At 43.4% G+C, this 24,385-nt stretch overlaps 1 protein-coding gene across 10 annotated transcripts in view; it reads left to right on the top strand.

The window, feature by feature from the left end:
- Positions 1-5,983: 5,983 nt before the first annotated feature.
- The window catches only part of NEO1 (neogenin 1), a 61,717-nt gene continuing 43,315 nt past the window's right edge, over positions 5,984-24,385 (top strand). For 8 of the 10 annotated variants that reach the window (XM_087972579.1, XM_087972578.1, XM_087972582.1 and 5 more), the window contains exon 1: positions 6,134-6,589. In XM_087972579.1, coding sequence (XP_087828705.1) covers positions 6,451-6,589 — 139 coding nt within the window. In that variant the 5' untranslated portion in view covers positions 6,134-6,450. Of the gene's footprint in view, positions 6,590-24,385 lie in introns of all 10 variants that reach the window. The other 2 variants (XM_087972577.1, XM_087972581.1) reach the window with 2 other exon arrangements.

The raw sequence follows: 24,385 nt of genomic DNA, 5'->3' as shown, positions 1-24,385 counted from the left end.
TATTTGCAAAACAATGCAAAATGAGATTCAGCACTGGGAATCCAAATGTGGTGAACAGCACAGCTCTGGAGCGATTTTGATTGTGTGTAGGAAATCTATGTAATTACAAACCAGACGGAAGGCAGCCTTCTGCTCCTCCTCCTCTTCCTTTCTCGGTGTCTACTTCTTTTCCTTTTTTTTTTTTTTTCAGGAGACCCATTCTGCATTTCCTGACTGTGTACATATGGACGCCTTCAGACTCCCTGGGCCCACAAGAAGTTTGCTCTTTGAGAAGCTGCCAATCCGTATGGACATAAATCCATTCCGCCCACTTTAGGGAAACAAGTTCTCACACGCCAGTTTGTTTTGATAAGGTTCCCGTCTTGCCTTCGCTTCCATGGCACAAGGGTCCTTTGTTTTAGCTCAGGTGGGGTCTCCAAACTTGGCCACTTTTTAAGACGGGTGGACTTCAACTCCCAGAATGCTGGCTGGGGAATTTTCTGGGAGTTGAAGTCCACCCGTCTTAAAAAGTTGCCAAGTTTGGAGACTTCTCGTTTAGCTGATCACTAGGATCGACTCTGCTCGCTTTTGACTAGTAGCTTTCTCATGACTAGTCTTTCTTTTTTGGGGGGTGCGGGGTGGGTGGGAGAGAGAAGTTTCCTTTTGTCTTGAAGCCCTTGGTCGCAGCCAGATTTTTTTTTGCAAAAAATAAAATAAAATAAAAATAACTACGGGACTGGCCTCAGTCAGAAGGGACTTGTTGAAAGCTAATTTGCACGGAATCAAAAAGGCACCCTCTGCGTTTAGCACCATCTCTTCTGAATTAAGCCCCTGGGATGAAAAGAAGCATCCGGAGGGGGGGGACAAGACAGGAGCAGATTTGGGTATAGGGCACTCTGAGCCCTCCTTTAAATCGGGGGGGGGGAGGGAGGATAGCTGGAAACAAGCCGGTTTCCCATAAAAGAAGAGACGGTTGGGCCTCTAACCCTTGTTCAGGGTGGACAACAAGGGAGAAGAGGGTTTGGGCCATGGTAGGAATTGGGAGGGAGGGAGGGAGGAAGAAAAGAGGGAATGAGAGAGAAAAAAAAGGAAGAGAGAATGAAGGAAGGAAGGAAAGAAAAGGGAGGGAGATAGGAAAGGGGGAGGGGGGAAGGAAGGAAGGAAAGAAAGAAAGAAAAGAGGGAATGAGAGAATAAATGAAGGAAGGAAGGAAGGAAGGAAGGATGGATGGAAGGAAGGAAAAGAGAGAGATAGGAAAGGGGAGGGGAGGGGAGGAAGGAAGAGAGAAAGAATGAAGGAAGGAAGGAAGGAAGGAAGGAAAGAAAAGGGAGAGAGATAAGAAAGGGGGAGGGGAAGGGAAGGAAGGAAGGAAAGAAAGAAAAGAGGGAAGGGGAGAGAATGAATGAATGAATGAATGAATGAAGGATGGATGGATGGAAGGAAGGAAAAGAGAGAGATAGGAAAAGGGGAGGGGAGGGGGAGGAAGGAAGGAAAAGAGGAAGAGAGAATGAAGGAAGGAAGGAAAGAAAAGGAGGGAGATAGGAAAGGGGAGGGAGGGGAAGGAAGGAAGGAAAGAAAGAAAAGAGGGAAGGAGAGAGAAGGAAAAGGAAAAGGGAGAGATAGGAAAGGGGAGGGGAGGAGAAGGAAGGAAGGAAGGAAGGAAGGATGGATGGAAGGAAGGAAAAGAGAGAGATAGGAAAGGGGGAGGGGAGGGGAGGAAGGAAGAGAGAAAGAATGAAGGAAGGAAGGAAGGAAGGAAGGAAGGAAAGAAAAGGGAGAGAGATAAGAAAGGGGGAGGGAAGGAAGGAAGGAAGGAAAGAAAGAAAAGAGGGAAGGAGAGAGAATGAATGAATGAATGAATGAATGAAGGATGGATGGATGGATGGAAGGAAGGAAAGAGAGAGATAGGAAAAGGGAGGGGAGGGGAGGAAGGAAGGAAAAGAGGAAGAGAGAATGAAGGAAGGAAGGAAAGAAAAGGGAGGGAGATAGGAAAGGGGAGGGGAGGGGAAGGAAGGAAGGAAAGAAAGAAAAGAGGGAAGGAGAGAGAAGGAAAAGGAAAAGGGAGAGATAGGAAAGGGGGAGGGGAGGAGAAGGAAGGAAGGAAAGAAAGAAAAGAGGGAAGGAGAGAGAAGGAAAAGGAAAAGGGAGAGATAGGAAAGGGGAGGGGAGGGGAAGGAAGGAAAGAAAGAGGGAAAGAGAGAGAAGGAAGGAAGGAAAAGAGATAGGAAAGGGGAGGGAAGGAAGGAAAGAAAGAAAAGAGGGAAGGAGAGAGAATGAATGACAAAAGGGGGATGGAAGGGGAAGGAAGAAGGGAAGTAGAGAGGAAGGAAGGAAAAGAGGGAGGGAGATAGGAAAGAGGGAAGGGAAAGGAGAGGGAGAGGTGGGGAAGGAAGGAAGGAAAGGAAAGAGGGAGGGAGATAGGGAAGGGGGAGAGGGAAGGGAAAAGAAGGAAGAGAGGGAGGGAGGTGTCTGATCTTCAGTCCATGGATCTCTCTTCTCTCGTTCTCCTTCCCATGGCAAGAAAAGTAGGGCAGGGAAAATGGGGATGTGGATCTTCACTTGGAAAACCGGGAAGTCGTTCCATGGGACGGGGGAGAACTGCTTTGCTGCTTCTGTTCTTCTCCTGTCCAATGGAAGATCCTCCCAACCAGCAAGAAAAGCTGTTCCCCTCCTGGCAGCTTTCAAACCACAATTCGATGGTTGTTTTCTTTTTGCCATGGTTGTTAAGCAAATCACGGCAATTCTTTAAGCGAAATCACTGCACTTGTTAAGCGAATTTGGCTTCTCCCTTTTCCCCTACGCCGTTCCCTCCCTCCACCCCCTTATTATCCGACTATTTTCTTTTGTGTTGTTGTATTTTATATTATAAACTAATTTTTTTAAAAAAAAAAAAAAAGGGGAATTTTGAGTGTTCTGCCAAGACGGAGCTTGGGTGGGAAGCCCTTCAGTTTCAGCCGTGGAGATATGTGGAGATACGCCCGTAGTTTTTAAATAGCTGTGGGAAACTGACTGGAGCTTGGCAGAGTTCAGCCTTTGAAAGCAATAGGGCCCCGAGCTCTGGCCTGAGTTGAATTGGGGGCACCACAGCCAGTCTGGGCTCAAGCAAACGAGACACCCCCCCCTCCCCCAACACCCCCCACCCCCCCGAGGGGTGAATTCCTTCCAGATTCGTTAAGGCAGGATAAACCCACTGAAAACAAGGGAGCTCTAGAATGTGTGGATTTAAAAAAAATAAAAATAAACAAAGCGGACATTTCAAAACATCCCAGAAAGAGAACCTTAAAATATTCATGGCGTGCACTTGGATAAAGTGGTCGCCTGCCAAGATAACCAGGGAAACAAGGTTTTAAATAATTTAAAAATCTGGGCCTGTTATGAACGATAGGCGTTTTGGGGCCAAATGCAAGGGTTTTTTGTGCCAAACTACACCGAAGTAATGAATGGAATGGTCCTCTTTTTTTTATTTTTCTTTTTGGCATGCTGATCCATTGCTGATATCCTATAAATAAAAGAGTCCAACCTTATTTGGTATGCCTGGGCATTTTCAGTTTTTATTTGGATATTTTTTTCCCCCCTCAATGAATATTCATCGGAATAAAGATTATAACACAGGCACCCAGTGCTGCCTCTATGAATTGCAGGTAAAATGCATGGAATGGTTCCAGTTTGCTTAAGAGGGAGCAGTGGTTCTGGATTGTGTTGACAGATTTGTTTTTCGTACACCAAACTTTCTGCAAGCTGACATAACAGATCTCCTCCAGGCTCTTTCTAGGGTGTGGGTGTAATTTTAGCTCCCTGTCTGCTGCGGGAACATTCAGTGTGCGCTTGGGATAAATGTTTGGGTGGGATCTGGGAGGCCCCCAGGAATCAAGTTGTGGAATTGAAAGAGGAGGGCCTCAGCGTCCTGTCATCCAAGCCTCAACGATCTGCTGGAAAACTACTCAAACTTAAATTCCCTCAAGAAAAGGCAATGGATCTGTTTCGTGAAAGCATCCAGAAATGGAGAACTGAACCAAATCAATCGATCAATCGGAATAAAGTTGGAAGGGGCCTTGGAGGTCTTCTAGTCCAACCCCTTGCTCAAGTAGGAGAACCTACCATTTCAGACAAATAGCTGTCCAATCTCTTCTTAAAAACCTCCAGTGATGGAGCACCTACAACTTCTGAAGCCAAGCTTTTCCACACATTAATTGTCCTCCCTGTTAGGAAATATCTCCTTAGTTCTAAGTTGCTTCTCTCCTTGATTAATTTCCATCCGTTGCTTCTTGTCTTGCCTTTTGGTGCTCTGGAAAATAAGTTGACCCACTCCTCTTTGAGGAAGCCCCTCAAATACTGGAAGACTGCTATCATGTCGCTCCTAGTCCTTCTTTTCTCTAGACTAGCCACACCCCTACAAATTTGTGTAGGTACACACTGATCTGCCGTCATACAGATCTTACCATCAGGAAGATTTTCCTTTATGTTTACGTGACATCTAGCAATTGCAACTTTGAGTCATTATTTTTGGGTTTAAGTCTGGAAAATGAATGGCCAACTTCTTCTGCATTAGGGAAGTGCAACGTGTTTGGAACTTGAAACATCTCAGATTTGAAATGCTTGAAATTAAAAATGTGTACAGGAGATCGTGTTTCTTGAGCCTTCTTTTCTGCAGACAGATCGTTCCTTCAACTTGTCCTCCAAGGCAGGGGTCCCCAAACTTGGCAACTTTAAGACTTTGGACTTCGACTCCCAGAATTCTCCAGCCAGCTGGCTGGAGAATTCTGGGAGTCGAAGTCCACAAGTCTTAAAGTTGCCAAGTTTGGGGACCCCTGCTCCAAGGGACAAGTTTAAATCCTCACAGCATCTTTGTCTAGAATCCCCTCCAACCTATCAGTACAGGTAGTCCTTGAGTTACAACCATCCTTTAAGTGACCGAAAAACCGCCCTGAAAAAAGCAACTTACAACCCGTTCCTCACACTTGCAAACATCGGAGCCATTTCCCACGGTCACGTGATTAAAATCTAGGCATTTGGAAACCATAGTAGGACGTCTGCAGCATCCCGGGGTTGTGGGATAATCCAGTTGCAACCTTCCCAAGCGGGCTTCCAACCAGCAAAGTTCACCGTTCACTCTAACAACATTTAACAGCCGCAGAGATTTTACTGAATAGCTGTAGAGAGAGAAAAAAGTTGGCAAAATTGGGTAACCACTGATTCATCAACAGAAATGCTGCTCCCATTTATGGTTGCAATCCGAGGAATGCTCATCTATCTACCATGCCAGAGGTCTCCAACCTTGGCCACTTTAAGACTTGTGGACTTCAACTCCCAGAATTCCCTAGGGGAATTCCCATGGGGAATTTTGGGAGTTGAAGTCCACAAGTCTTAAAGTGGCCATGGTTGGAGACCCCTGTACCATGCAACGGGTCCAGTCATTGAGTAGGTGTGTGGGGGGGGAGGTCGGTCCTATAAGAATAGTTGCAAGGTGCAGCTTTTCATCCCCAAAACTCCCTTCCGTAGCCCCGAGGGGGCCCTTCCTTCCCGTACCCAAAGATCCAGGACGGGTTTTCCTCCCTCCCTCCCACCCACCGTCCCGGTCCCGTCTCTTGAAATGCCATCGATTCCTCCGCTGCTCCTCCTCCTCCTCCTTGGAATTCTCCCACTCGCCGGGTTTTCCTTGCCGCTACCCTCCGTCACTCCTCGGGGCGGAGTTCGGGAATGTCCGTGAGACACGAACCGCGCGGGGAGGGGGGAGAGAGAGAGAGAGAGAGAGAGAGAGAGAGCGAGCGGCGAGCATCGCCTGCCGCGGCTGGGGCGAGCCCGCCGCGCGTGCGCGCAGGCGGACACGCCTCCTTGGGGCTTCCTCGGCTCCTGCCGGGCCGCGGGGGCGTCCCCTTCCTTTGGAATTCTGTCAGCTCAGCGCGCGCGCCCCCTCCCTCCCTCCCTCCCTCCTTCCCTGACAGAGAAATCACACACACGCACACACATTCACTCACTCGCGCGCGCCAGAGATCAATGGGAAGGCTGGCGCGCCTGCGCGGCCGGCCAACAGGCGAAGGACGGCGGTTGGGAGCCTGAGGAGTGAAAAAGGACGCGGGAGGGGGGCGGGGGAAGAGAAGGGGGAGTGAAAGAAGGACCGAAGCGCGCGCGCGCGCGCTCACGCACGCACACACGCACGCAGGCCGGGTCGGGAGCGCGCGCCAGGCTGTTGCTCCTCCTGCTGCTGTCGTGAGGCGCGACTCTCGTGAGGGGACGAAAAAAAGAAAAGGGGGGGAGAGGCTCCGCGGCGGCGGGACCGGCCCGCCATGGAGTGACCGCCTCCCGCGCCCCCCCCGGCCGAGCTTTTTCCCCGCCGCTCGGCTCTCCTTCCCTCCCTCAGCGCGGAGGGGGACCCAGAAAAGCGCTGACCCCGCTCGGCTGCCCTCCCTGCCGCCGCCGCCGCCGCCGCCCCCTCTGCGTGCCCGGCCGCCGGCGTGAGGGGGAGAGCGAGCCATGGCGGCGCGGGGCGCCTGGCGGCGGCGGCTGCTCCTCCTCGGCTCGCTGTGGGTCGCGCTGCTCGGCGGGCAGCGCCCCGGAGGCTCCTCCGCCGCGGCCGGCGCCGCGCCGCCTCAGCAGCACCTCCCGCCCGCAGGTGAGTCCCTGGCCGGTTCGGGAGGGGGAGGGCTTCTCCGCCGCCGTCGCCTCAGCTGCTGCAGCCGGGAGGGGGTCGTTTGTGGAGGGAGGGGGCGGCGGGGGAAGAGGAGGGTCTCCCTGGCATCCTTTACACACACACACATGCCCCGCGCGGCATCCCCTCCCCTCCAAAAGGGACCCCCGGCCGGGGAGGGTCTCGGCGGGTCTGCTGACCCCGGAGCGGGGATGCCGCCCAGGAGCCCCGCAGGCGCCGGTTCTCGGCTGGGGAAGCCGCAGAAGCAACGGCAGGCGGGGATCCCCTCGTTCCTCTCTCTCCCTCTTTCTCTCTCTTTTCCCTTTCTCTTTCCCTCTCTCCTCCTTCTCCTCCAAGGCAGAGGACTCTGCCCCCCGCGCGCTCGTGTCTGGGGGTGTTTGTGCGTCTCTGGAGTGTGTGTGTGTGTGTGTGTGTGTGTGAGACGGGGGGGCGGGCTGGTGTGGGTCTTTTGTCAGCCCCCACCAGAGAGACTGGTGCCAGTGGTGGGGATGTGTGGCTGAGAAAAGGGGGTGTGTGTTTCTTTCTCACCCCCTCCAGCCTGAAAAAAATGGCCAGAAAAGGGTATAAAGATGGACAGAAATGATGGAAAGGGGTGCTTCCCCCCCCCTTCCCTCCCTCCAGCCCTTCTTTCTCTACCTCTCTTTTGGCATTCCCTCCTTCTGTCCAGTTTTCCTCCCACCCACCCCCTGCAAAAAAAAATAAAAATCTGCACAGGTTGTCTCCACTTGTAAGAGTCCCATCCAGAGGTGTTTGCTGTGTTTCACAAGGGTTTGCTGTGCCAGCAGAGGCCACTGCGCCTCTCCATAATAGACAGTTGCTCCTGCCATTTACTAGGGTGACTACTATGGTACTACTATGGAGCTGTGGAGGAAGGAGGAAAGGAGGGAGAGCCCCTGCAGAAGTGCGCCTTTGGTTGGTCATTCATCAGCGAATACCCCTCCTCTCCCCACTCGCCATCGCATTGGATGAGTGCAGCTCTTTTGAGGTGGCAGGCAAAAAGGGTAGGGGGTGGGGAAACCTGGTGGTATTCTTCAGGGGGGAATCAATCCCCCCCCCTTCACCTGCTTGGCTTTTTGCAGCCAGTGTGTTTTTTCACTGGCGGAAAAGAGCTGGTGTGTGAGATGCGGGCATTATCCCTAAGTTATGTCAGGTGCAGTGGCATGCAGATCTAGCCTTCAATCTTGTGGATGTGTAGTGTGATCCTGGTCTTGTTTATTTCTACAAACCTGGGCAGGATGGGAAGCTGGTGTTAGCAATTAGCGAGCTGCCCACGTAAAATGGCTTTTTGTGTCACAGGCGGAAAGTAAAGTTAATTAACTGCCGGAGGAATGTGTAAGTTGCAGCCGCGCATTAGGGAGGTGCGGTGTGTTTGGTACCTGCAACATCTCAGATTTGAAATGCTTTAAATTAAAAATGTGCGCACCTTTAACCTGCACTATAAAGCTGGGTTCTTTATAATGCAGTTAAGGAGAGCTGATCCTAAAACAGATAAAAGCAGATTCTTTCTGGTCAGGAATGTCTAAAACAGGCTCAAATGGTTATGCTTGTCTTTTTGACATTACACATCAAGGTACTTACTATACCTGGCATGGGTTTTGTTTTTCAGTGTATTATATCTGTAGTGATCTCAGCTTTTTCAGTACCTGTAGTATTTCTGGTGTAACTGAAAAAAATGAGTTGGCGGTATATGTTTTTTTGGGGGTAAATGTGTACACACAAAGGGAATGTTGATTGGATTACATTTCTTTATCATTTAGCTGGGAAGTTACCTCAAATTGAAATCAGAATAATGCTGAGAAAAGGCACTTAAACTGCAAATGGCTCTTATTTCAGCTATTTCATATTTTCCAGTTGGTTTAATTACCACTCTAAACATGCTGCCTGAGGATGATGCCAGTTGTAGTCCAAAACATTTAGAGGGCAACATGTTGGAGGCTGAAATTCTGAATGGTAATAAATAGTATCTGTTAAAACTATGTGCTGGCTTTAGTTTATGCCTTATGATCTTTACCTTACAGTTTTCAAGTATATATTTGAGCTTAGCATCCTTGTGCATTTTCATTCTTGAGGTGAGTTTAGATGACTAACATGTAAAAGTCCTGACATGGCAGTAGTTGTGGCTACTGATACTACAGTTTGAAAAGTCAGACGTAAATGTTTGGGTGTGTTCTTTGAATGTTTACATCTTTGGAGAGTGACTTAGGACTTGAAATGTTTCATTTTTAAATTTTGTTTATGTGCTATTCTGCAACTAAATTTCTTTGTGTGGCTGACAACATAAAGCTAACTATCATTGTAAGAAGGGATACTGTAGAGAAAAAAAACACCAGATGATTAAAATAAAGAGCAGGGGGATAAAAAGCAAAATCCAAAAATGGCATTAAAATCGCTACACAGTTTAAAAGACTTAGAAAGATAAAAGGTGCTAAAGTGGTAATCAACTAAATGTCAGGTAGTTTTTGAGGAAAGGAATTACTATTAGGAGGCTGCTGCTGCTGCTGCTGAAAACATCCCTTTTCGATTGTAACTGCGCATTGATAGTTTCCGTCTCTGGTATTCCAGGAAGGGCTTCTGGTAAAAAGTACTTATGGTAGATTTAGAACCAGTAGTTCCAGATGTAGTGCCTACAGTGCAGTCTCCACCAATCTGAATTGGCCCAATACACCAGAGCATCTAAGGAGAAGCTCCTTGGGCTCCTGCACTTCCAGGGAGGTGTGAAAGAAGCTGAAGTTAGGAAGCATTACATTTTAAGTGTTTTGGAATTCAGGTAGTCCTCGACCTACAACCACGATTGGAATCAGAATTTCCATTGCTAAGTAAGGTGGTTGTTAAGTGAGGTGTGCCTGTTTTTAGGACCTTTTTGCCATGATTGTTAAGTGAATCACAAAGCTAATTAAGAGAATCCAGATTCCCATATTGACTTGGCTTGTCAGAAGGAGGTTGGGGAAGGCCCAAATGGCGAACTTGTGGCCCTGAGACCCATCATAAATACATGCCGGTTGCCAAGTGCCCAAATTTTCGTCATGCAGCCATGGGGATGGTACAGTGATCATAAGTGCAGGGACTGGTTGTAAGTCATTTTTTTTCAGGGCCATTGTAACTTCAGACAGTCGCTAAATGGATAGTTATGAATCAAGGACTTTTCCCAAGGGAGATCAGACTAGCCTTCTACCCTGATGATTTTTAGAAGGAAGTTGGAGAGCTTTCCAGTCGAGTTCATGACTTATGCCATCTTTTATTTTCATGTTAATGTTTTGCCTTTGTTTTTGTAATACTTGACAAAAAATTATTGGTTTATGATTTTATGGTTTATTTAACTTTTTATCTTTTATGTACTGTGGGTATTTCAATTTTTTTATAATGGAAGCTGCCAAAAGTCCTTGGATTACAGTAGGATATCAATATGATCAATAGGTATAAAAATAAATAGATAATAAAATCCTGTCTTTGAAAATGGCCATGTTATGCAGAATGTGGTATAGGTATGTGCAACCGTCCCAGTGATCGTATGCAAAAATTCTCTAGGATAGAGGTAATGAATAGTAGCAGCTAACAGAGTGGAGTACAACGGCTTCATCTCTAAATTGTTTCCCTTGAGAATTGCCAATGAGATACTCAAAACAGGCAACCATGATTCTGTAGCATCTCACAAGGCAACTGTCATAAGACAAAATTTGTGAGATGGTGAAATAGTATAAAAACACCTTTCACACCAACAAAAAATCCTACCACTATACGTTATTGGAACATTGTGTTTTTCAACAAGTTTACTGATTTTTATAATGTTCCTTCATGTTCAAATTGCTGCTATCATCAAAGAGCAAGATGGGAAAATTATACTGTAGTATTATGGAGTTTCCTTGAATGAAAGGGAATCCTGACTCCTCCCTTCCCTCCACTAAACTGTTGTAGTCTCAATAGATGAAGGTGAGGAATATGTGAAATAATATCCACACCTCACTATTGCTGTGATTGTTGCCATTGTGATAGGTGAAATAAGACAGATAGGGACTAAGATAGATGGAATTATGGAATAGAGCTGAAGTGAACAACTAGAGCACTTCTGCTTCGGCAAATCAGTTTCACAATGCTGGTTCTCAATGCTGGATGAACCTATGTAGATAAAGGAACAGAAATTGGGGTCAGTAGAGGCATCCATTCCTACATGGAAAGGAGCCACTTCCTTCTCTTGAGGCCATTGTTGTGATGAGTGGCTCAGAACTTTATGAAAAAAGAGAAAAAAAAAAGCTCCAGGTTTTGCTGTTTCTTCATAATCTATTGCAAAACCTGACTTTCTATACATGTAATCCTCGACTTTTGACCACTATTGACCTCAAAATTTCTGTTGTTAAATGAGACATTTGTTAAGTGAGTTTTGCCCCATTTTATGATCTTTCTTGCCACAGTTGTTAAATGAGTTACTGCAGTTGATAAGTTAGTCAAATGGTTGTTAAGTAACTCTGGTTTCCTCATTGACTTTGCTTGTCAGAAGGTCACAAAAGGGGATCATATGATTTTGGGATAGAGCAATGGTCATAAGTATGAACCAGTTATCAAACATTTGAATTTTCATGTGACCATGGGGATGCAACAAAGGTGGTAACTGTAAAAAATGGTCATTTGTCACTTTTTTCAGTGCCATTGTAACTTTGAATAGTCACTAAATGAACTGTTGTAAATTGAAGACTACCTGTATATCCATTAGCAAAACAATGGGTATATGGAAAGTTAATGTAGCTTGATTAAGAAGGGCAATGTATTTCTCCAGAAATTTTAAATGCTATGTTAGTTTGAGGAACTAGTCTGTCCAGCTCAGTGCTCTATTTAACATAATTCAAATTATGTTGTTTCAGAAAACATGTAATTCAAATTCAGATTTGATTATTTTGAGTCAATGACCTATTTTCACATAATGCTTTCTTTGGAGAAAATGTGAGAATTCTCCATTATTTCATGGTGTCAGATTGACACTTAGCTAGTCTATCATTGAACTGGTTCCCAACCATCTGCTCAATTATAAGCGTACTAATCATGAATTACATATTTGAATTATTTTGCATTATGACTTTGCATCATTTGCTTGATGGTGACAGCTGTGTCTCTCCACCCATTGATCCCTACTGAGAAAAGGTTAAAAAGTATGGACAGCATTTTATCTGTGGTAGAACTTGGTGTCCAGATTACTAGCTTTGTTTTTTTTCACATAGTAATCTTTTGATTTAACAAGGTATGATGAGTTATGCATTAAAACAGAATCCTATTAAATATAAATGTAATTTTATGCATGCATAAGAATGGATATTTTGGCATGCATATTTTGTTGCTGTTGTTAGTCACTAAATTGTGTCCGACTCTTTGTGACCCCATGGACCATAACACACCGGGTCCCCCTTTCCTCCAGGTCTTCCAGAATTATGGTATTTTACACATGCATAATTAGGGATGGGATTGCAGACACTTGAGGGTTCCCTGTGTTAATGGTTCCACAGTCAGAATGCCTGATGCAGCACTGTTGAACTGCCAGTGAAGACGAATATGAGGGAGAATATGGATGGGTGAGAGGCCCAGCTTTCCCACTATCAAAGCAGAGATATAATGTATGAGTTTTAGGAAGTCAATTGCCAATTATATATTGAGATATGTTCCTTTGTAATTTTGATGGAGAACAGAGGAAACAGAACTTGATGCCTATGGTTTACTAAAGTAGGAAATTATGGATAGAGATAATAAGTGAAAATGTCCAAAATGTGATGGCAGATTTCATCAGGAGTTTATCAGTTCATTCATTGTATTTGTATATCATTCAGCCAATAGGGTCACAGCAGTTTGAAACAATACAATATAAGCAATCATATAATTAAAATATTAGGAATCAATAATTACAGAAATTATGAGTGAATAATAATAACAATGATCCTTGGTTTATACTTATTGATTAAAAGTCATGAGCTGCCTAAACTTTTTCAGCTGTACTACTGCTTAAACATTGATTACACATTCAAAGAATTCATTATCATGCTTTTTTATGACCATACTAATTTGATTGGCTTTACTTTACAGTAGTAGAATATATATGTAGATACACATGCTATAACATCAAAATATGGAAAATGCATAGCACAAGAAGATGTCTTCTTTAATCTCCTTGAAACAGATTATTCATTAATAACTTTATGATAAGTGTACAGCAACACATTGGCAAGAGGCTCAATAATACTTGATACAGGATTCTCTGAAGAGAAGAATGGAGTTAGAAGGCTACTATCTTTATGCTTCTAGGTGATACTTTATTGTACATTGAACTGCTTAGAGATGGAGATGGAGATATTGCTTCCAAGTTTTACTTTGCAAACATAACATTAGTAATGCTTATAATATGGCTTGCAAGCTAATGGAAATCTATCTAGCATCCTGTGCATTTTTGAGTGAGCATGTATATATGTTTACATTGTATTTTTAGTAAACTAATTAACTCAAAGTGGCTTGTAGATTATTTGAAAATACATAATGTGATTTAATTGAATTGCAGTATGATGCATCTCATTATGAGACTTCAAAGTCCTAATTAAAATAGCACTTATTTATCTAATAGCTCTTCATTTTTACTTGTTATGCCATTATCGTTCTAGCTTTTGCATCTTCTTTGTTAATGTACTTTGCTCTGACTTCCTAGAGAACTTTCTCTGACTTACCCAATAAGCAGGAACTTGGTCAGGCCCTTTAAAGCCCAAAGATGATTTTGTATGATTACTTTTTCTTATCTCAGAGGAGTGATAAAATCACTAGCAATGACAAGTTAGGTAAATATAAAACAGATTTCTTTAAAAAAAAGAAAGCATTGATGTGATGGGCAAAATATCCCCGCATGCTGTATGATTCCAGATATTGTACTTCTGACTGAGTCTTCAAAATTTTTCCTTCAGTCTAGCCAGTGTTGGTTTATTTAGAATGTGTGAATCCAGCTATAGTGTCACATTTGTTAATATAATATGGAAGGCTGAGATACATGCTGCTACTTAAATACAAATTGCCAAAAGTTGTACTAAGCTTTGCTGCTTGTCTGTGAGGAATTTCAGTAGATAACTTGGATATACTATTATCAGCTGATAATGCATCTGAGGACAATTGGTGGTTCTTGTTGGTATGATTGTATTTCAGCCACTTTTTCCTTTGGAAAAATGTACTTGATCTGTGATATTTATGCCAAATGCAGTGTTTCTATAAATTTCTACACTATATACAATTTTGAAATTGTCTGTAGATTAGATGTTTGAATTTCTTTAGTGAATTTAGTGTCTTGGCTAGAGTTTACTTATGGAATTTTTATAATTTACTTATAAGGATATAACAAGGCAAAGTATACTTTGGAAAATAATTCATTATGGAATATAGTTTTACAGTCTATACTTTATGTAAATAGTGCACTTTGTAAGTATAATTTTGAAACATCTTGTAATGATTTAAAATAGTCATTTGAAAAAAAACCTCTTAGGCTGAATGTAAGAATAATGTAAGTTCTTTATTTAATTTGCTTGTATATATAAGAAGCACAAGCTCTATTGCTGCTGTATAGTCCTTCCCCAGAATATTGATCAACAAATGTTTAAGCAAACTTGCACTTATGAAGGAAACTTTCTTCATTTGCATAAAAAATAATGAATACATTTATCATCACCAGAGCCCATTGTATAGTGTAATACAATTGGAAATGTGTTTAATGTATTAATAATATACATGTCATAACAGTTGTTAGAAATAATATATCCTTTTTTGAGGGAGATAATCTAGAAATGAGATAAAAATATTTATTTGATGCACACCTTTTATAATACATTTAATTTTTTACAGGGAGTGTGCTGAGAAGTTTTTCCTTAGCATACTTTAGGAAACAAAAGTGACTTTTAACATATAGTATTGCTTTTGCTGGACACAATCTTATGACTGTAAGATCTGTAGGAAAATGTATGCAATGGAAACCTTCTTTTCTGTCAAGGTTCATATTTATTTCTAAATAATCTGTAGGAACTGCATGTCAGTAATGAATGGAGAGTTCAACCAGCAATAAATAAGGCTGGAGTGTGACAGTGAAGTTACAATATTCCCCTCTCTCTTTCTGATACCTTTGTCCATCTTTCCTCGACAGATTACTCCTACCCAAGGTGAATTGATTTTCTTCAAAGGGCTCTTGAAAGTAATCGGGGGTCATAAAAGATTAGACCAAGGATTACTTAAGGGGTGAAGGCCACAGATTGCTCACCCTGGGTTACCCGTTTCTTAGGTTCATGTAAGCAAAATATGCAGCAGTGCTGTAGTCTCAGCAAAATTGCATGAGGTGAGTGTCATCGGGAAGCTTCAAAAAGTTACTCTTTCCTAAATGACACTTGGGAATCTCAGTAGAGGCCGTAAAATTTCTATTTGCACCCGGATTTGTTTTTTTTAATGAATTGTTTTATTGTTTGAATCTTTCTCAGATTGTCTGAGTAGAAATAAAGGGGGCATTCTCTTAAGGGGAAAAATAAATGGAAAGGAAAATCTAGTCATTGCATTTTTGGATCATTAGACTAATAGTTTAAAACTGAAGAAAGAAATTTATGAACTTATAATAACCAAGCTAATTCTCCTAGCCTTTTAAAAATGTGCAGGAATTCCAAAATGAAACGTTTACATGATTCCTGGCACAAATTGACCTCCTTTTGACACATTCTCAGTTTAAAAGAACATGTCACTCCTCCGTGCCAAACTTTCAAAACAGGTATTACTTTACACTTTAATTAACTGCATACATTTTGAAAGAGAAATAAACTAGTGGGCTTTTTCCACCACAGGCATATAAAGCCTTGCTTCACAGAAGAGAGCACTTAAGCAGGAACAAGGAAGCTTGTGTGATGTGAACTAAGATTGTGTACTTTAGGGGGGAGAAAGTCTGATTTTGGTGTATGGCTCTTGGCAGGCTCAAACAAAACAGTTAGTGTTCTCTCAGTTTAGAAAAAGTATTCCTTAAAACAGTCCTTTAAAAAAAACCTATTAAATGAAATATTTGTAAAATGTTACCTTGTTTAAATAATCTTTTTGTTAGTAGACTTTTTCTATTATTTCTATGAATGCTTGCTTATTCTTTTATAATAAGACTTTAAAATTAGGATTCTGGGTTCTGTAAGTCTTTCCAAGAAGTGAATACAGAATTACAATCCTAATGTGTATCTGCCCATATGTATAAAATGGAAAATCCACCCAAGTAATGCTTGGGTACTTTTGCCTTCTTGTTGAACAGTATTTAAGGATCTGTATCCACAGCAGGAGACAGAAAACAGTGATTGTATGCAAAACTAAATGGCAATGTGCAGCTATTTTATTGTAAATAGCATCCTGTGTTAATAACACAATTGGGATCTAAGAGCTGTTGTGGCTTGCCTCTCTAATTTGCAGAGGGAACATAGTATTCTACATACTAGTGCATGACAATGGCCAAATATTGTGATTAAAACGTGTACACTTAGATTGAATTTCTTCCATCAGTTGATGTGATCAGTTGAAGTTGATGTGGGACACTGGATCAGTCACTGTATTTCTGCTTCATGTATGTCAGTAAGAGGGGAAAAAGAGTGGAGATTGTATGCTGCTCTAGAGAAAATGTGGGATAAAACTGTTTTAAGAAATAAGAAATAAAATTGTTAGAAACAGAGTTCCCCTTTGTAGAGACTTAACAAAAAGCAAACAGTGATAAGCATAAGTAAATGCTGGTTATTAAACCAAGCTATAAGTGGTGCATTCTTATTCTCTTAGTACTTAATTAATCGGTAATCTTCATTTCCCATATTTGATTATGGTGATGATAATAGCTTAGGAAGTTGCCTTAAAAGAAAAAAAAACTGCTGTGACAAGAAGCTTCCATGATAACATATGAACCTGTTCAAAGAGTGCAATACAAATCTAATTAACGTGCAATTTTTAGAAAGTCAGCTTATTTCAATTAATCCTATACATAAAATATCCTGCTGAAGTACATTTGTCAAAATAGGGATGGTAATAATAGGGCAGGTTTCTAGGTCACCATTTATAAATGTTTTACAGTGATATTTATATCCACCTCTTTCATTCTTGCTAATCCAGCTAATATATAACCAGGGATCGTAGTGGAGAAAAAATGGGACTTAAGTTAAATATACAGAACAGCAAACTGATAGCAACAAGGATAGCAGTCAGCCTTAGAATTCACAGTACAAGTAGCCCTCAACTTACAGTACAACCTCAATTTGAGCCCAAAATTTCTGTTGCTGAGCAAGACAGTTAAGTGAATCTTGCCCCATTTTATGACCTTTCTTGTCATAGTTATTAAGGGGATCACTGCAGTTATTAAATTAGTAATGTAGTTGTTAAATAAATCTGGCTTCCCCATTGATTCTGCTGGTCAGAAGGTTGCAAAAAGGGATCACATGACCCTGGGATCGGTGGTGGGATTCAAAACGTTTTGCCACCGGTTCGGTGGGCATGGCTTGGTGGGCGGGCTTTGCCTATGTGCACCAAATGCGCACTGTGCACAGGCACAGAGGCATTTGCGCAGGTGCAGAGGCGTTCCAACTCACCTCCTGCAAGCCTGCACTCTCCCGGTCGCTTTAGCAGCTGCTGCGCAACACTCTTCTGTGCCGCGCAAAGCAGCTGCGCTTCAAAAGCAGAGGATAAAGGTGAGTATGGGAGCCCAGGTGGGTGGGTGGGCCCAACAGCAGAGTGGCAGAGAGAACCAGCTTGGTCTCCGTTGCTCATCGCCACTACCGGCTCGGCAGAACTGGGCTGAGCTGGTGGAATACCACCACTGCCTGAGATACTGCACCTATCAGAAATATGTGTCAATTGCCTGAATTTTGATCATGTGACATGGGGATGCTGCAACAGTCGTGTGAAAAACAGTCATAAGTCACTTTTTCAGTGCTGTTGTAACTTCAAACGTTCATTAAATGAACGGGTGTAAGTCGAGGGCTACCTGTTAAGATACTGAAGTAATGGATATGTCCTGCCTTTTAAGTAAAGGAACCAGCAGTCAAGAAATACACCACTACACTAGGAGTTTGTAGCACAGCAAAGAAGCTGATAATTGTCCAAGTCTTCCTCCTCTTGTAAGTGGGATGGGGTTTGTTCTTGTCTAGTCTTCTGAAGCTTCAGCAGTTGTCCAGAAGGTTTCAAAATTTCCAAGAATGGTTCTGTCATTAGCTCCACTGATTTTTTGGGACCCTTAGAGACAGGGTTATCCACCTAACCCAGGAGTCTTGAGTTCACTTCAATTAGCTAAGTTCTCTCTCACCCTCCCTTTGTCTACCTTACGCTGCAGTTCCCTCGTTCCTCCAGGGATGTAACATTGAAAGAGCTGGAGCTTCGTCTCTCTTCTGAGAGGCAAAAAGATGCAAAAGAGGAATGGAAAATTCTGTCTTTTTGCTTATGATTCTCGTCCAGGTCATGGTTGTTCCAAAGGTGCTTTTCCCAAAAGGCAGCTGGACTTTCTTGGTTTTCTGTCTTTTGCAATCAGCCACTACCAATTCACCACATTCTCAAGGTTTCAATTAGCTATAATTGTGCCTTGGATAAACCTCATTGGCTACGATAACTGCCACAATCTACATATGCCCTCTGAGCATTGATTGGGTAGAAGCTGAATATAGTAAGTCAAGTATGCTTAAACACAAACAAGTACTTTACAGATAAATGGGGTCATTTGCTTGTACATTCCTGCTTGGGAAATCTCTTTGTGTTTCCTAGCCCTTTGCAGTTATAATTTTCAATGGAGTTGTCAAATACTTTAGGTTATTACTTGTACTTGTGTAGATCTGGATTTGTAGGGGTGAGATTCATGGGATTCTCCTCCATGCTGCATCGAGAGCCCAGGATGGGTTGACCCCTTCCTATGACGTCATAGCTGAGTCTGTACTAAGATATAAAAGCCATCCCGTGGAAGAGACCCCAGCTTTTGACTCAGCTCCTTTCAGTCAGTAGCTGTGTCTCTGAAAGCTTCTGTTAGATAACACTCACCAGTGATCTTCAGTACCGTTTTTCCTCGTTTCAAGCAAGGTTGGGAGCAGCGTTGCCAGAGCGCTGTTCAGGCAAGTTGGGCAGCGTCTGTAGACCTCCCCCACGCCTGCGGTTTGAGCGGTCGTAAAAAGCAATCGGCAAACCGAGACCAGCGTCAGCCAGCTGATCATGTGGCCAGAGGCTGCCCTTTCCTTTGCTGACTTCACTCGGGACTCTTTATAGCCTAAGGAGAAATTCTTCGATCTCGGAGCCTGTTTCCCATAGTCAGCGGCCATCTTGGATTGAAGCCTTCCACCACGAGGTGAGCGGCCATTTTGTAAGCCTGGGGGCCAATTTATACCCTAAGGGGCTTAATACAAAAAATTTACAAACAGTTTCTTTCCAGCGTAAGAGCCTTTATTCTTCAAATGGAGCAAGATAAGGGTCAGGCAGAGTTGTCCCCACCCCCCAGTGGAACAGTCTCTTAAGCCAATAAGAGAAAAAGTTGTAGGCAACGCACCCAATCAGTCCAGAGGGAGGTGGCTGCTAAAATCAGAGCTAAGGCTTTAGCTCCTAAGAAGGCAACTCAGGGTGAGTTGAGGGCAGAAAAGCACAGACATGCAGCCCTAGAGAGGCAGTTCAACAGAACTATTCAACAGAAGGGAGTGCATCTACAGCATGTTTCAGGTGATACCTGTGGGCCCCAGCCAAGCCCTCCCAGGGGAGGAGAAGTTATCTATGAGCCTGGCTCCTGAGGCTTTTGCAGTACAATGATCTTCAGGATCTAAGCAGATCTGGGCCTTATTTCCAACAGGCTTCTGGGCCCTATGCTCCTCCCCCTTCCTTTCAGGATTCGAACCTCTTCTCCATCTAGGCCTGAAGCCACCTTCATTCCCTTAGCAGCGGGCCTTCGGCCTTCTGCCCCTACCTTTGAGCATAGACCAGGGGATATCCAAGATGTTGTCTCTTTGGCCATTAGGCAGGGATTGGCTGAAGGCTTCAAGCAAATCTATAAGTTGCCTCATCACCCTGATTTACACAGGCCCCAGGACCTCAGGGTCCATTCTTCTCTACCAGAATGGGAGGAGGTTGATAAGGAGGGAAGGGCTTCACCACCTGAACACAGTTACTCCTCTCGTTCAGAACGTGAAGAGGGCGAGACCTTTGGCCAAAATCTTTCAGAGGAAGAGGACTCTCGCCCAGAGCAGACATCCTCTGCATTGGTCTTCAATCCTTCTCTCTTCAGGCCATTACTCAGCATGGCCTTGGTCACTGCCAAGCTGTCGCCAGAGGAAGTGGCTCCCGAGCCACAAGGAATTCCCTCTAGCCAGGGGACTCATTCTTCTCCAAGCCTGTAGTGCAGGTAGGGGTTTTGCCTTCTCCCACTTTGTTCCTGGATATGGTCAAGGAACGGTGCGTTTCCCCTTTGGCAAGTCCTCACCCATCTTCTCTGGATAAGCGTTTCTACAACATCAACGCAGCCCTGGTCAATTCCCTGGCAGTGCCTTCTGTTGACATTCCAGTTCTAGCCTCGTTCCCATTTTCTGGCACTCTCACGTGGGCATCCATACGGTGGCTGCACCAACTCCAGATTAGATTGCCTACATCTGACCTTCGGTCTCACCAAGGCCTTAATAAGATTATTGCAGCGGCGGAATTCACTGCAGATGTCACTCTCAATTCCGCCAAATTTGCATCTAGGGCCATGGCATCTTCAGTAGCAGCAAGAAGACTGTTATGGCTCAGAAATTGGCAGGTGGAGTCACGCCGTAAATGGAAGCTGGTTTCAGTTCCATTCGCGGGCGATAAGCTTTTTGGCGATGCTCTGGAATCTTATCTCATCGAAACCAGAGATAAATGTAAAATTCTCTCTTCTTCTGGGAAGAGAGCCGACTATCACCCAGCTCCTTATACTGGTAAACAGCCCTTTCAGGAGGGTGGGGGTCGTTCCTGCCGTCGCTCTAAGTAATCCCTCGTTCTCCCCACCCATCGGAAGTCGCCTAGCCTTCTTTGCCTCCAAATGGGAGGAGTCAACAGCGGATGCCTGTGTGCTCAGCACTATTAGGTCAGGATTTCAATTGGACTTCCTAATGCACCGCCCTTAAAAAAAATTGATCTGTCCTGTCTCTCGGGACATTTCAAGGCAAGACCTCATGAAACAGGCCATTCAACTCCTTCTTGAAATCCAAGCTATTCAAACCTGTTCCCCCCTCTCAATGGGGACGTGGGCTTTATTCTCGCCTTTCATCGTTCCCAAAGCCTCAGGGGGGGTAGTGAACCATCCTGGATCTAAAATTTCTCAACCAATTTGTAAAATACAGCTATTTAAAATGCAGACTCTGCATTCTATTTTAGAGAGCGTTCGGGAGAGCAATCTCCTCTCTTCCACTGATCTCATGGAGGCTTACCTCCACATCCCCATTTGGCCTCATCGCCAGTTTTTCCGTTTCTGTTATCAGAATGGGGTCAGATCAGAAGTGGATCAGATCTTACATTGAGCAGGCCTACAAAGCTGCGGCCCTTCCGGTTCCTCGAGGTCTGATGGCGCACTCTACCAGAAACGCGGCCACTTCGGCTGCCTGGGCGACCCAAGCACCCTTGGAGGAGATCTGTCGTGCGGCCACGTGGACATCTCCGTCTCCTTTCATCAGATATTACCGTCTGGATGTCTTTGCCTCAGCAACTGCAGCCTTCGGCAGTGGGTGCTTCAACGAGTGGTTCAACAATCAGTGTGATGAGCCGGACGAGGACCCACCCGTGGACATGCAAGCTTTGGTATGTCCCATCCTGGGCTCTCGATGCAGCATGGAGGAGAATGGGCATTGGTAGAAGTTACCCTGAACGCCCTTTCTGTCTATGCTGCGAGAGAGCCCAGCCCCTCCCTTGATTCGTCCGGAGAGGGTAAGTCATATTTCTGTATTCATTTGTGCTTTCAGAGACACCTTTCAGTCTGTCAAGTATCTTCGCCAAAGCTGGGGTCTCTCTTCCGGGGGCTGGCTTTTATATCTTAGTACAGACTCAGCTATGACGTCATAGGAAGGAGTCAACCCATCCTGGGCTCTCTCGCAGCATAGATAGAAAGGGCGTTCAGGGTAACTTCTACCAACACCCATTCCCGGTAAAGCTACTTTCCCAAAATGAAAGCTGTGCTGTTCAACACAGAACTCCATATTTGTCATTGTTTCTGCTCTAGGAATTCCTAGGCTATCTGGATAGCTTAGTTCTGAAGAAGGTTATTAGTGTTGGAGCTAGTCAGACTGCATAAGCTTCCTGAAAGGAAGTAATTGTAAAATAACTAGGAAATAATTAGGAAATGAGGATTTCTGCTTTTGCTTTGTCTTTATGAAAAGGGCACAAGGTTTCTCTGGCAAATACTGCTGTGTAAAAAAAGAAACCCATAATTTTGGATTGATTGATTATTATGAGAGCCTTTTTCTACAGTGACTTTGACTTCAGAACTTTATTGGTCTTTTAATTATCATTTGAATAGAGATTGATTGTTGGCATGCAGTGCTCCTAAACAGCTTTGAATGGAGTGGCTCCTTTGTTTAAATATATTGTTTATAAATTGTTTTAATCATAAGTTGACATTCAGAAGACAAGCAGCCTATTTGGACAGTCCTACTTATATTTAGTTATCAGTATGTTTAGTTAAAATGCTAATAAATGAATTCCTAGAAGTGTTATAACTTAAATATAATTTCATTCATTGTATTTGTTAGCGGCTCCTTAAAAGCTGCACTTTTTCCTGAAGTTGCATAGTAGTCATATAGCCCTAGAAAGAATAGGCATTTCAATTAAGGAAGCACCAACATCATGCAGCAAGATTATCATGTCCTATTGTTACCTCTTTAATGCCACTCTATTTTATAACTATTTGTTATAAGCAATTCTGACTCTTTTAATTTTAATCAATCAAAATAGTTTACTTGTCAACAAAACATGCATACATATTACAACAATTTCTCCTCCCCCACAGTCGTAAGAGTTTAACTTGGAGGAGAAACCTTTCCTTCCTTCCTTCCTTCCTTCCTTCCTTCCTTCCTTCCTCCCTCCCTCCCTCCCTCCCTCCCTCCCTCAATTCATGACTCTGAGTGGCTAACAATAATTAAAAACATAAAACAATCAAGAAACCCATAGCTGAGATTAGAAATACAACAGAACTCAGCACAGCCCTTGCAGATGTTCACATACAAATCTGGATCCCAAGACTGGTCCTACAGCCATGTCTTTGGGATCTTGTGAAAGTCTGGTGGGTTCCAATCTAATTTCCAGGGAAACGAAGCTCCAAGGAGTGGATGCAGCTCCAAAAGAGGCTGTATTCCTGGGCCCCACCAGATGGCTCTCCTTAAAGTCAAGACCTGGAGTCTTGACCCTTCCTGCTAGACCTTATGGGACAAGTTGACATAATTGGGAAGAGTCAGTTCCTCGAACAACCCTTAGCTCTTATAGGAGCTTTTAAAAGATATAGGACGAGAAGGGAAACTTCTTCAAAAACTAGAAAGCCCAGTTACCTCTTGAAAAAAGCACCTTTGGGACAACCATGACCTGGATGTCACTGAAAATCTCCATAGACTTTTAAAAGACTATAGGTGTTCCACAGGGACAACGGGACTTTAAAAGATCTTAATAGGCCTTCTATACCTATAGGTATATCCTGTCTATTTTATGATTTACCCATCTCCCCCCCCCCCCATTTGTCTACTGTAGAACATGAATAGGAAACTGCTTCTTCATTTATTGTTGATGTGGTTTCAGGGGGTTCTGGGTACTGCATGTTTCTTTGGAATCTGTTGATAGTAACTGCCCACATTTCTCCTGATAGAATTAATGGCAAAAGAAAATCCTTTCCCACACAAGCACAATCATTTTTTGGAAATACGAAGGTAAAGTTTATTTGAGTTCAGTAGCTATTGTTATTAAAATCTTTGGGTCAGTTTGGAAGCAATTACATCATAATTTTAGGTCAAACAACTTTTTGTTGAACTTTTTTTAAGCCTAATTGGATGCATATGGAGTAGAAATACCCATTGTGAAAAGGCTTTGATTCATTGGCAAGTTATAAAATACTTGCTGGTAAATTAAGCCAAAGTTCCTGGATTTCATAGTGCTGCAAATTATTCTTTACAGAACTGAAAGAACAAATTTAATGTTTTGGTTTTTCTTGTTTATCTGAATGTTGTTCAACGCTTGGAAATGTTTTCATAGGGATTGCAAAAATAATTATGGGATGAACGAATTATGTTAGTATTGATTTCTTCATACCATCTCATTTACTCCACCCGTCGGGAACTGCCATTTCAGCATTATGACTATGAAGATGGATGGCCTAGCTTTCTAACTTAGAAGGCTTGGAATTTGTTAGTTGTGCTGGTTTGATGGCCCCTTTTTCTCCTGTTCCAGGCTATCGTCCCTTGATCGATGTGCCTGTGTCATGTAGATCAAGAATAGACATCTTTTTCTCTATGAAGGCTACCTTGTCCCCTCCCTCCATCATACCCAACCTCATTCCAGTATTCTCTACCTCACCAAGATTGTTGGAAAGAAGAAGCAAGCAAATTTTTATCACTTGGCTATTTTGATGCATTTGAAATTGCAGGTGAAGGAAGATTGAAAGCTCTCCCACCCCTCAATTCCATTCCTTCCTTGCCCTCTTCCTCCCTGCTATTCTTACAGTTGTTAACCTTCAATTTTCATTCAAGTTTTTCTTTCTGCAAAGCATGGTGACCATATTGTCCTCTTGTGTATAAGAAGATTTAGTTC

Source organism: Notechis scutatus, chromosome 11 (assembly GCF_049901735.1).
Source record: "Notechis scutatus isolate UNSWTSFEM ecotype Mainland chromosome 11, rNotScu1.2, whole genome shotgun sequence".
NCBI lineage: Eukaryota > Metazoa > Chordata > Lepidosauria > Squamata > Elapidae > Notechis > Notechis scutatus.
The sequence above is the reverse complement of the archived record's forward strand: the minus strand, read 5'-3'. Positions and strand labels throughout refer to the sequence as shown.